Source organism: Protopterus annectens, chromosome 14.part0 (assembly GCF_019279795.1).
Source record: "Protopterus annectens isolate FY-2018-M chromosome 14.part0, PAN1.0, whole genome shotgun sequence".
Lineage (NCBI taxonomy): Eukaryota > Metazoa > Chordata > Ceratodontiformes > Protopteridae > Protopterus > Protopterus annectens.
In genome coordinates, this window is record NC_056748.1 from 450,605,318 (window position 1) to 450,618,153 (window position 12,836).

The 12,836-nt window shown below is 38.0% G+C and overlaps 1 protein-coding gene across 1 annotated transcript in view; it reads left to right on the top strand.

Annotated features, from left to right (window-relative positions):
• Positions 1–213: 213 nt before the first annotated feature.
• Positions 214–12,836, top strand: part of LOC122788678 (vomeronasal type-2 receptor 26-like) — a 145,923-nt gene continuing 133,300 nt past the window's right edge. Inside the window, exon 1 of the mRNA XM_044055574.1 lies at positions 214–468. Coding sequence (XP_043911509.1) covers positions 214–468 — 255 coding nt within the window. The remainder of the gene's footprint in view (positions 469–12,836) is intronic.

The following is a 12,836-nucleotide window of genomic DNA, read 5'->3' on the forward strand; positions in this document are numbered from 1 at the left end:
AATTTAATCTTTCTTCTGTAAACTGTCATTCTTATGGTACGAGCCTGAGTATCAAAATTTCGCACAGTGATATGCACTTTTTCCTCTGTGTTGATCTGTGCGACAATAAAGTTGACTGACTATGAAATAAACAAGTCTAACAAAAATTGTTTTCTGTATGTCTGCATACTATTGTATAGATTCCACATTCGAGTTTTCAGAGATATGCTAGGTATGATCTATGCAATTCAAGAGATTAATAAAGATCCTCACATACTGTCAAACTACACATTGGGCTTCAAAATCTTTGATTCGTGCTATTCAGAGACAAGAGCTTTCCAAAGTGCGATGTCTCTCCTATCAGGAAAGATTACAATTCCAAATTACAGCTGTGAAAAGTTCCCATTTGTGTCTGGTGTTGTTGGAGACTTAGTGTCATCAATCTCGATCACCCTAGGAAGGATATTTGGTATCTATCACTTTCCTCAGGTAAGTCAGGAGGATTGCAATTCAGTATCAGACTTTATTAATCACAAGCAAACTACAAAAATAGGAATATAAAGAGAAAAGTACAAGAAAGCAAAAGTATTAATCACAGAGATCCGTATCTCACTGCATATCACTAGTACTTTACTTGTCTCCAGGAATTTTCAGTTTTTTATTCTACACTTGGAGAAAGATGCTTCTGCTTCTATTTATCTTAACAAGTTTTGATACCATTTGTGATTCTGTTGAAAACTTTACTAGCTAGTCAGCTGGAAATATATTGTATGATTTTTATCTGGACTTTGTGTAACATTCTGTGTATCTGTTTATTGCTTTTTGAATAGTATTAAAGGTAATTATGTGTGTGTCTGTTTGTGGATATATGTGTGTATATGTATAATATTATATAAAATATTAATTGTAATGTACAGAACTACAATACTATAACACAATATTTTATAAGTTATTCTATAATATATCACAATTTACAACTTCAAAAGATGAAATCTCAACATGAAGAGGGTTCCATTAAATAATGTGAGCAAATTGAGGTCTGCTTAGTATTTAGTTATTTCTGTAGGGCAGTCATTGACAAGAGGTCTACATAAGATTTGGCATTCTATATATATATATATGTATGTGTGTGTGTGTGTGTGTGTGTGTGTATATATATATATACATACACACACACACACACACACACACATATATATATATATATATATATATATATATATATATATATATAAAAATGAAAGATATGTATACATACATACACACACATTTAGATATTTTTATTTAGCTAATCTACTTTTGTTAACCAGGGTAGAGCACTGATACCCACAGACCTTTTTTGGACTCAGGAGCACTGAGTCTGGTTAAGTGACTTGCTTAAAATCATACAGGTCTATATTATAACATTGAAGTCTTAAAACTTCGAATGTTATAATATCGAACCATTTCGATCAAAAGACTATAACACTGAACATTCAGAATAGCAAATCTTTTCCCAGGGAAAAAAATTGCTGTTCCGACAAACATACACACAACACAAGCACACCAAAATAAATAATCCACACACATACACTTCACAAAACCCTACACTAAACCATACATACACTACTTGCTATCCACTTACCTTAACCCAACCCTAACCCTAAGGTCCCTAACTATCGCACACTCACCTTGCCCACTCCTTAACCCTAAAGTCCCTATTGCACACTCACCTTACCCGCTCCCTAACCCTAAAGTCCCTATAGCACACTCACCTTACCCGCTCCCTAACCCTAAGGTCCCTATTGCATACTCGCCTTACCCGCTCCCTAACCCTAAGGTCCCTATCGCACACTCACCTTACCTGCTCCCTAACCCTAAGGTCCCTATTGCACACTCACCTTACCTGCTCCCTAACCCTAAGGTCCCTAACTATCACACACTCACCTTAACCCGATCTGTTCACACACTTACCTTAACCCGGTCCGTAACCTTGGTTCCATAGTCGAGGAAATAGTGAAGCTGCAGAAACGGCCCACCAAATACTTTCCCTAGGAAAGTATTCGATATTCTGCAGCTTTGCTATTTTCAGCGTTCAGTGCATAGGGTTCGATATTATAACATTCGAAGTTTTAAGACTTTGATATTATAATATAGACCCAAATCATACAGTTAGACAAATGAAAGCTGAGGGAATACAACCCTAGACCATATACAAGTTAATGTGTTTTTCTGTTCTCTTAACCACATTACAGCAAAAGCATAACAAGTAAACCCCTGAAATAAGCATTACAATGGGTCTTGGAGTGGGCAAGTCCACCTTTCTATAGCCATTGTTGAGATGACTCAGGACTCATTGAGCTACATTTTGTTCAGTGATAAATACATGTACATAAATACATTTGTACACAAAAACATATTTGAGCTTATTTGACCTGCAGCTTCAGCCAAGAAAAGTTTTTTTTTTTTCATTTGCTTTATTTGTCATCAAGTTTGTTAAATTCTGAATCAGTACCTTATTAGGATCTTAACACCAAGTTTACAGTTTATATTTGTTGGTTTGCTTTACAGTTGTTTACAACTGTTTAAAAACTTGGTTCAGAACTGTGGATACGCAGCTATGTACAACTTTTGGCTTGCAGTTGAAATGATCACATTTTATTTTTATTTTATATTTGTTGACCAGAATAGTCCGACCGGATACATGTCCATTTTCAGTGGAGGCCCGGGGGGATAAGCTCCAAAGGAAGATACACAATCAAATTTAACATAATACAAATTAAACACAATTTACAGACTCTGTTGAGGAGTCTGTTATACAATCTCACAAACTTCTAATCTGGCTTAACAATTACAACACAGTTGAGTTCAGTTTACAAAATAGTACTGGTGCACCAGTAAGACTAAATATTTAGTCAGGCTTGGAACAAGGACATAGCCATTGAGATTTGAAATACTGCTTGAAAGTTTTCTTAAATTGAGATAGGGTAGTGTCTAGAGTAATGTTAGCAGGTAGCGAGTTCAAAGTTTTGCCAACAGAGTTGGCGAACAGGGAGTCTCCGGCTGAATTGTTGGATTTGATGGTTTGTACTACCAGTCTTTTAGATGAGCAAAGTGGTCTGAGGTTGGAGTGGGGATAGATGATGTTTTTCAAAGCAGGTGTATTTTCAGGTTGGTTAAGTACTTTGTGAACCACAATAAGTTGGTTATACTGAATCTGCCTAGGTAGCTCTAGCCATCCCAGATGTTTTAGGTTTATGCAGTGATGTGTTCTATAGGGCAGGCCAGTGGCAAATCTAGCTATGTTATTATAGCAGCTAGAGAGTCTGCTAAGTTCAGTTTTATTTAAGTTGGCAAGTGAAGGGGAAGCATAGAAGAGGGTAGAGAGTAGATGGGAGCGGCCAATGGCAGTCCTAGCAGGTGGTGTTAGGAATGCTTTATCCTATATAGTGAGCCCAGTTTTTGTATTAATGGATTTGATAGTTTTGTTAACGTGAACATCAAATTTGAGATTGTTGCCTGCAATAACCCCAAGTAGTTTCGTGTGGGCATTTGGGGAGATTATGGTACCATTATTAGACTTAATGGAGAGAGATAATGTCAGGGATCATTCGGTGGAGAAGAAAAGTAGTAGCTTTATTTTGCTGGGATTTAGAATCAATCAGCGGTCAGCAAGCCAATTTTCAACTAAGTTAAAAGTACTCTGAGTAATTGTCTGCTGCTCAGTATGGGAGGTGCTAGTCCAGATCAATGTGGCGTCGTCCGCATATTGAATGCAGTTAGTATTTGGGATGACCATGTGGAGGTCATTAATAAAAATGGAGAACAGTAGTGGTCCCAGAATAGACCCCTGGGGGACACCTAGGGTGTTGTGTAGGAGGTTGGATAGTTAGTTCTGCCATAGGATGGCATGTTGTCTATTGTGCAGATAGGAATGAAACCATTGAAGAGAGTGATTACCTAGAGACATTTTTGTCAGGGTGTGGATGAGCAGATGGTGGTTATCCATATCAACAGCCTTAGAGATATCCAAAAAAAGGGCTGAGGATAGTTTGTTGTTGTTCCTGTTATGATTTATAGCATTAGAGAAGGTGAGGAGGGCTGTGGTGGTACTATGATGTGGTTTGAAGCCATGCTGAGATTTAGCCAGTAGGTTGTTTTGGGTTAGGAAGTACAGAAGTTGTTTGTGGATGCACTTTTCCATGATTTTTGCCAGGGGTGACAAGATGGCTATGGGACTATAATTAGATAATTCAGTAGAGCTGCCACCTTTATGGAGGGGTATGACACGAGATATTTTCTAGATAGAGGGGGCTTTAGCTTCTGATATTGTCCAATTAATTAGAATGGAGATGGGGTACGCTATAGTATCTGCAGCTTTTTGTAAATATTTACCAGGGAGAAGGTCAGCGGCTAGGGTAGTAGGTTTTAGTTTTTTGATTAGAGTACGAATGAAAGATATAGAGATTGGTTGAAAGCTAAAGGAGGGCTGGATACTGGGAATGGTATCCTGTATGTTAGAGGAGCTCAGGGGTAATTGGCTAGCTATGGCTTGAATAGTCTCAGTAAAGTAACTATTAAAGGTGTTATTGACATCCTCTGGTAGTTTATCAGTAGAGGCTGAGGGAGGTGGAGTGGTGGTTTGACGTGGGTGCAGTAGTTTGTTTATTCCTGCCCAGAATTTTTGAGGATTATTTTGATTTCCTTGCTGGAGATGGAAGCAATATATTTTTTTTATCTAGTGAGATGGATCTTTTTGTCTCATTCCTTATTTGCTGAAATTTTATTTGATCTAGAGGGGCTTTTGTAGCACGCCAGGTAGCCCATGCCTTATTCCTGACTATGATTTTTGATTTGGTTTCTTTAGAGAGCAATGGGGCAACTTTTGTTTTGATCCTAGTGGAGCAAGCAGGAGCCTGAGAATCGAGGATGGAAAGGAATTTATTGTTAAAGTAAACTGCTTCGTTTAGGGCAGACCAATTGCATGATTTAAGTTTGTCCTGAAATTTGTTGGGATTAAAGTTTTTATTTCTTAGTGTTCTATAGGTGGGCTGATGGAAGTTATAGGTTTTGTGTTTACTAATAAAGGTGAGAAAGTGATCACTGAGGTCATCAGGGATGGTCCCTGATGTATACATTTGGGGGTGGCTGTTGATTAGTATCCAGTCTAGTATACTTTCTTTTTGGTTAAGTTTACCTATTCTGGTGGGGGTGGATATGACCTGTGTGAACCCATACAGGTTAACATGGGTGGTAGGAGACTGAGAGGAGCAGGTGTTCCAGTCGGTGATAAAATCTCCGAGTACTATGGTTTCTTGTGGATAGTTATCAGCTAACCAGCTGAGGATGCCTTCTAGGGTATTAGTATTATTCCCTGGGGGAATGTACAAGCAGGCAATATTTATGCATTTGTTTTTGTTAATTTGGAACTTGGTGGAAAGTAGTTCTGCTTTATTGATTTGGGGTGGTTGAATGGGGTCTGAGGTAACATTTAGTTTTCAAAGTATCAATTTTTATCCTTCAGATATACAAAAACAAATGACTAGGAAAAAGTACTAGATCCAAGAATGCAATGACATGAAAACAATAAGACAAAATGAGCAAGAAGAGAGGCACAAGTGGGTAATGTTTTCAGTATGTATGGGGCAGCAATTTGGCACAGAAATTTCTAGAATGCAGATGGATGGAAGGTTTGCAGTAGAATCTGAAGTTTTATGGGAGAGCACTGGAGCCAGTGATGGTAGGCAACTAGTTTGTATGAAATGACAAAAAAGAGTGGGACTACAAAGGATGACACAAGATCTCAATGGACAGAATATGGTGGGAAGTGTGGGGGACAAAAAGACATGGCTTAGAAGTGACTTCATGGCACAGTGATAGAGCCCTTACTGTCGCTCAGATGACCCATTTTTGACTAGAAGTAAGAGTGCTAGAGGGGCCACATGGAGGAGAAAGAGTGCAAGTGCTTGATGTCAGTTCACCAATGCTGGGGGATGGGAGGCAGCCTAGGTTCACTGCAACAACAATGTTGAGATCCTGGTGCACTCAATGCTGCAAGCGGTATATCATCAGGTCAGGAGGTTGTGCATGCACAAAAGCAAGCATGCACCTCCTGAATGCAGTGATTCCAGACCTCAAAAGGCTGCCATGGGTTGGTGGTGGATATGGCACACTTTCTGGCAGCAGTATAACACTGCACTAGCATCCTCTTTCCTCAAAGGACCCAGGTGTGGGTTAGGTTCAGCCTAGAGAGACTAAGGTGGATCTGGCAGTCACAGCGAATGAGGAGAGGATTTGGTTGGAGCAGATGGTCAGCTACTGAGAGGGAAAAAAGGACATGGCCAAAAGTGGTCAAAGGAGTAGCATGTGATGTGGTGCCAATTAAGGTTAATGCTGAAATTTGAAGATGTAACAGTGAAATGCAGGACAAGAGAAGCCTGTCAGGGTGGCAGGATACCTGAACACAGTAGCAGTACCTAGCAAATAATGAAGGAGAGACAGATGTAGCCAGGCAACAGTGAGGGCAAATAGGCAGGAAAAATCAGACAACCAAATTAGGAGAACACAGGCTAAGAGAAAAAACTGGAAAGGCCATGTAAAAAGAGGCAAGAGAGATGAAGATTGAACTAGAAGCATTTCATGGAATAACTCAACCAGCAGAGGTAGTGAGGCAGGCTGGGAGTAGTGGAATTTAGAGGTAAAAGGTTGCAGATTGAGTCTGGAGCTGCTGAAGCTGAGGTTCAGTGTGGAGGGGGGGGTGAAATGAGTTTTGTTGATGAAAGACAGTCATGAAGAGGATTTAGAGTCTTAGCTAAGGAGGCAGGGTTAGAATGAAGCAAGTCTTGGATCTTATTTACCAAGACATGGAAGCAAATGACAAAGGAGGCCACAGAGGGTGAGGGGTGAATGCTTCTTGTGGTGGATGCATGTACTGATCACCTATCAGAGGAGATAGCTGACGTGGTACCAAGTAGGACCAGGGCAGTATTGGTGAAATGAAAAGCTAACAGTATGAGGTATAATCCTAAGAAATGTTGTCATGCAAAAAGACAACACACTGAAGGAGGGCAGGATGGAAAAGTATAATGAAAAGCTGTGGCAATGCAAGAATAGGGGCAAATCTTGGCAAAGATACTAACCCTATGCCAGGAGCAGACCCCATTCCATCAGAGAAAGGACAGTAGCACTCAGAAATGGATTGAAAAGATGGATGTCAATTAACATACCTTAAGCTGGAAAGGGGATCACAAATGCTAAGTGGGCAGCAGAAAGATGGAAAAAGAACACAGAAAATAGGACTAGAGCAAGCAAGGGTGAGTCTGGGTGTACATAGTTTCATTTGTAATAATTTTCAGTACAAGAAGTCTATGAAAATTCAGGAGCTGCAAATAGTAATGGAGGATAGGCGGGTGGACATCACTAGTAACAAAGAAACTTGGTCCAGGTGAAATAAGAGCTGGAACATGGAAGTGCTGGGTATAGAATATTCAGGAATGACAGATGAAAGGTTGGAGGGGAGCACCAAGTGTAATGTTAGAAAGGATAAGGAATGCCATTTCATGAATGGAGCAAGAAAATAAGGTGGGCACCCTGCTGGTTAAGGTAGATGAAAGGGGTAATGTTAATGAGCTGATGCAGCATATCAGACCCAAAAGTATGTAAGGGAAGAGGATGACAGGCTGGATGGGAGAAAAAAGTAGAAGTAAATGAGACCAGAATCATTCAGGAGCAGAATGGAAGATTTTGAGTTTCTATGAAGAGTGACATGGAACTGCCAGAAGTCTTGGATCACTGGGGTTCAGCCAGGAAGTGTGAGACAATATAAGGAATGACAAAAGTCTGAATGCGGTATTGCAAAAAGTAAATAGAATCAAGGGTGTGTTAGGGAACGTGCTGCTAACATGTACACATTTACAGGTCTGTTAGCCTAACGACAACAACAGAGAAACTTGTGGAGAGAATCATAAGGGAGAGATTGACTGCTCTTCTAGGAAATAAAATTCAACATGGGATCATGGCCGAAGATGCTGTCAGACAAGCCCTGTAATCTGATCCAGTTTTATAACTCGGTTATGGGAGAAATCGACAGGTGAATATTAAGATACATGGCCTAATTCGGCTTTAAAGCCTTTGACTTGAAGCCATACAGAAGGATGCTAGAAAAACAGTAAGTGGTGAAGTAAGATAAAGAGTACAGAATGAAAATCCTGCATGACTGAATGGTGAAGCACATAGGATCATGGTACAAAGGGCAATGTCACGAATACAAAAAGTGACAACTGTAAAACAGCAGCTGTTGCTTCTTCATCTAACATTCAAGGTGCCTGTTTCAGACATCTCAGAAAGAAGAGAGATTAGGTTCATCTCCTTTCAGATGACACTAGTTAGGTGCAGTAGTACAATAGGGGAAGAGTCCATGAAGGGATTTGGTAAGGCTAACCAAGTGAGTGAAAAGATGGAAATAGATATTCATTGCAAAAAACTGCAAACTAGTGCACTTCAGACACAGCAACCCTAATGCAAAGTATCAACCAGGAGTGGAACTGATGTTAGCAGAGCGGGAAAAGGATCTGATAGTGTGGATCGTGCCTGCACTGAGTCTCTAAAAGCAGGTAACAGAATGGCAGTAGCAAAGAGACTGCCTGAATACATTCACATGGAAACAGAACAAGAGGAAGAGGTAATACTGTTACTGTACCAGCACCTAGTCAGACCACACGCCGAATGCTTTGTGCAGTTCTGCATGCCATGCTAGCAACTGGACACCAGTCTGCTTGAATTGTAGGGGGGGGCAGATGAACGTCTCCAGTGGAATGTATGGAATAGCAGGAAAAACATGAACCAGAGATTACAGGTCTAAATAGTGAGCTGTCGAGCTGCCATACAGTGAAGAATGTTTCAACACTAATTTATTTCAACGTGAAGTGAAGAGATTTTCCAAATAGACTGTTGAGATTGCCTAGATGTAGAGGTATAGATAAAGCAGAGGAAATGAGGAGTATAACTGGATACAGGAGGATATGTAAACAGACAAAGCAGTAAAAGATATTGGGAAGGTGAGGCATGAATATGAGGGAACGTGGGAGTAGGAGAACAACATTGTTGGAGAAGAGTAACCTATTTGAGTGTGGAAAAATTATAAAAATCTGCATTATACAATATGAAATAGAGAGAGAACAGATATACATTTATGGACAACACTTTGGAGTGTTTAGGTGAATAAGATCACATCAGGATGATGTGGATGGGTCTTCATGAACAAGTAGGGCAGTAGGCAAATGGTTGGTAGAGGACAGAGCTGAGGCAGCTGATAAGCAGCACATACTACAGGTGTGTGTGTGTGTGTGTGTGTGTGTGTGTGTGTGTGTGTGTAAGTGTGCCACTGACACTAATGTATCTATCCACTGAACAAATAGAATACTGAAAGGACGAACACGGCATCATAAACTAAATAAAATTGTTTAATACATGTACCACGGTAAGCGCTTTCACATAAAAATGCTTCATCAGACCTTTTAACAACAATCAAAACATATGAAAATATATACATAACATTAATTCAAATCAACCAATAGCAATTCATCCTCAATTAATTATTTAATTATATAATATTAATTAAAAGGAAAATGCATACAAACATCCTAGAAGACTGAAAAATAGATATAAAAACTAAATAAAAACATAAAAATTTTTACATTCTAACTATACCTTATGAATAATATAGAGAATATGGAGAATACATAAAATATATCAAACATAAATTAAATATATTTCATTTATATTATTTATATAACCTCCTTTTTCTCAAAAGGGGTTTAATGGAGGCACGTTCATTTAACCCATGGTCTCTATCAGCTCTAAAAATAATCATCCAATTATTTTCTTTAAATTCAGTGTGATTACAAATATTGCCCAATCGTATGTTAGGCATAACAAAATCAATAACTCTAAAAACAAATTGATGCAATTCACCAAAGGCCATAACATGCTTAGAAAGGGCATTAGTGGTAAAACCCTTCCTAATGCCATAAACATGTTCTCTAATCCTGTCACAAAGACAGCGATTAGTTTTACCTACGTAAAATGATGAACAACAAGTATCAATATAGCTACAAAAATTGTATTTACCACAAGGTAGTGTGACACCATCCCTGTTAAACATATCATCACTCTTTAACATTCTATCACCACAAAGGATCCGCTTCAAGTTTTTCTTATTCCTAAACACAAACTTGATACTTCGGTAGCTTTTGTACACCCTGATCTACATAGGAGTTTTTCTTTTAATGTTCAAGCTAATTGTATGACTGCTAATGTTGTCTATCTTGCCCAGTGTACTTGTTGTTCGTCATTTTACGCAGGTAAAACTAACCGCTGTCTTCGTTAAACCCCTTTTGAGAAAAAGGAGGTTATATAAATAATATAAATGAAATATAGTTCATTTATGTCTGATATATTTTATGTATTCTCCATATTCTCTATTTTATTCATAAGGTATAGTTAGAATGTAAAATTTCTTATGTTTTTATTTAGCTTTTATATCTATTTTTCAGTCTTCTAGGATGTTTGTATGCATTTCCCTTTTAATTAATATTATATAATTAAATAATTAATTGGGGATGAATTGCTATTGGTTGATTTGAATTAATGTTATGTATATATTTTCATATGTTTTGATTGTTGTTAAAAGGTCTGATGAAGCATTTTTATGTGAAAGCGCTTACCGTGGTACATGTATTAAACAATTTTATTTAGTTTATGCTGCCGTGTTCGTCCTTTCAGTATTCTATTTGTTCAGTGGATGCTTTATTTTTCTATGCTGAACGGGCATTTGTTCTGTGCTTCTTTGTCACTTTCATTGGTTATTTGACTAATATATCTATATCTAACTTTTTTTTATTTTTGGTTATTCTGTCTGGTGGTTCCATGTGATAAGCTTTATCTATGTGCAGTGGGTGTTGTGTTGAGTGGTTTTGGCTGCATGAAAATCATTTATATACATTACTTCACTTTGTTTTAAAATGTTTAACTTGTGAGGTGTTTGTTCATTACTTTAGCTCTTAATCTAAGAATAAGAGATGCTATTGACTGTTGGTACATTTATGGGTCTATATTAGAACATCAAACTTTCAGAACTTCGAATGTTCTAATATCGACCCCTAATAAGCGAAAGCTAAAAATAGCGAAATTTCAGAAAACTAAATTCTTTCCTAGGGAAAGAATGTGGTTGTCCGTTCCTGTCGCTTCACTATTTTCAGCACTGTGGTGTAAAGTTACGGGTCAGGTTCAGGTAAGTGTGCGATTGTGTGGATGTGAGGGTTAGGGCAGGTTAGGTGAGTTAGGGTTAGGGCACGGGTCAGGTAAGTGTGCGAATGTGTGGACGTGAGGGTTAGGGCGGGTAGGTGAGTTAGGGAGCGGGTGAGGTGTGTGTGATAGTGATGGACCGTAGGGTTAGGGTTTGAGTTAAGGTAAGTGGGTAGATAGTGGTCTATGTACAGTTTAGTGTAGGGTTAGATGCAAGATTTTAGGTGTATGTGTGTGGATCACTGTTTGGTGTGTTTGTGTGGTGTGTGTGTGTTTTAGAACAGCAAATTTTTTCCCTAGGAAAAAAATTGCTGTTCTGAATTTTCGATGTTATCAGTTTTTGGTTACTAGAGGTCGATATTAGAACATTCGAAGTTCTGAAACAAATATAGACCCATTTATTTATATAAGTATTGTCATTTATTTTTAATTAGTCCTTGTTCTTATTGAAAGTAGGAAACAGCTTTCTGTTTAACTCGCTAGTGGTAAAGAAGGTTGTGAGTTTTTTTTTTTTTTTTTTTTTACAGTAACTGCTTTTCAGTCTCTTTTCCTGCCTAGTGTTGAATTACTTTAGAATCAACTATGCCATGCATGCATTGGCATGTTAAAAATTGGCAAGAAGGTGGATTCAATTTTCTGAGTTTATATGTGAAATCTATAATTCTCAATTTAATATCTCTATGGTTAAATTCCTCTTACCAATCAACTTGGAAATCCATTCATGAAAAAATTAATAAAAAATGCTGTAGAATCTCTCTTATAAATTTGGAATTAATACATTTTACTGGATCTTGAAAGGCTTATGATTCAATGAAAAGAAAAAAATACAGTTCCTCCCAAGTCACTGATGACATCCTTATACATTTTAAAAGATTCATGAATTCTAATTATATAAAGATTTATTGTTTTTATTGTTCCCTATATCAAATACTGCAGGTTGTTTGGGAACTTTTAATATAAACAAAATGAAAGACCTTAAAGATGCAAATTTAATCTTTTGGCATCAGTTCTTAATTGGAAATAAATCACATAATGCAGATTATCTTCTTGCAAGACATTGTTTAGAAAATAATTGGTTGGCTATACAATCTTATAAAAATATGTTTGTGATCATAGATGGTTCCATCAATAGGCCCACTGTCTGGCTGGGACAATAATTTTCTTTTAATTTAAGAAAAATGTTTTTTTTCACTTAAGGGATTTCTTCTTTAAGAATGCCCTTTGCGCCCAGTTGCACAGTCACAGAAGATGAAAATAGGTTGCAAAATCTTCTGTGTCTGCAACTGATTGTTTATGTCTTCATCTTTTGCTCACAGAATTTGAATTCCAAAAGATGTTTGGACTGCAGGCAAATACCCAAGTGAGAGGTAAGTGTGTGCATGTGTGTGTTTAGGTATTTAAGAGGTGTTAAGAGGTGTGTGTGTGTGTGTGTGTGTGTGTGTGTGTGTGTGTGTGTGTGTGTGTGTGTGTGTGTGTGTGTGTGTGTGTGTGTGTGAGAAGTAGGTAGGTGTGTGTGTGTGTGTGTGTGTGTGTGTGTGTGTGTGTGTGTGTGTGTGTGTGTGTATACGAGGGGA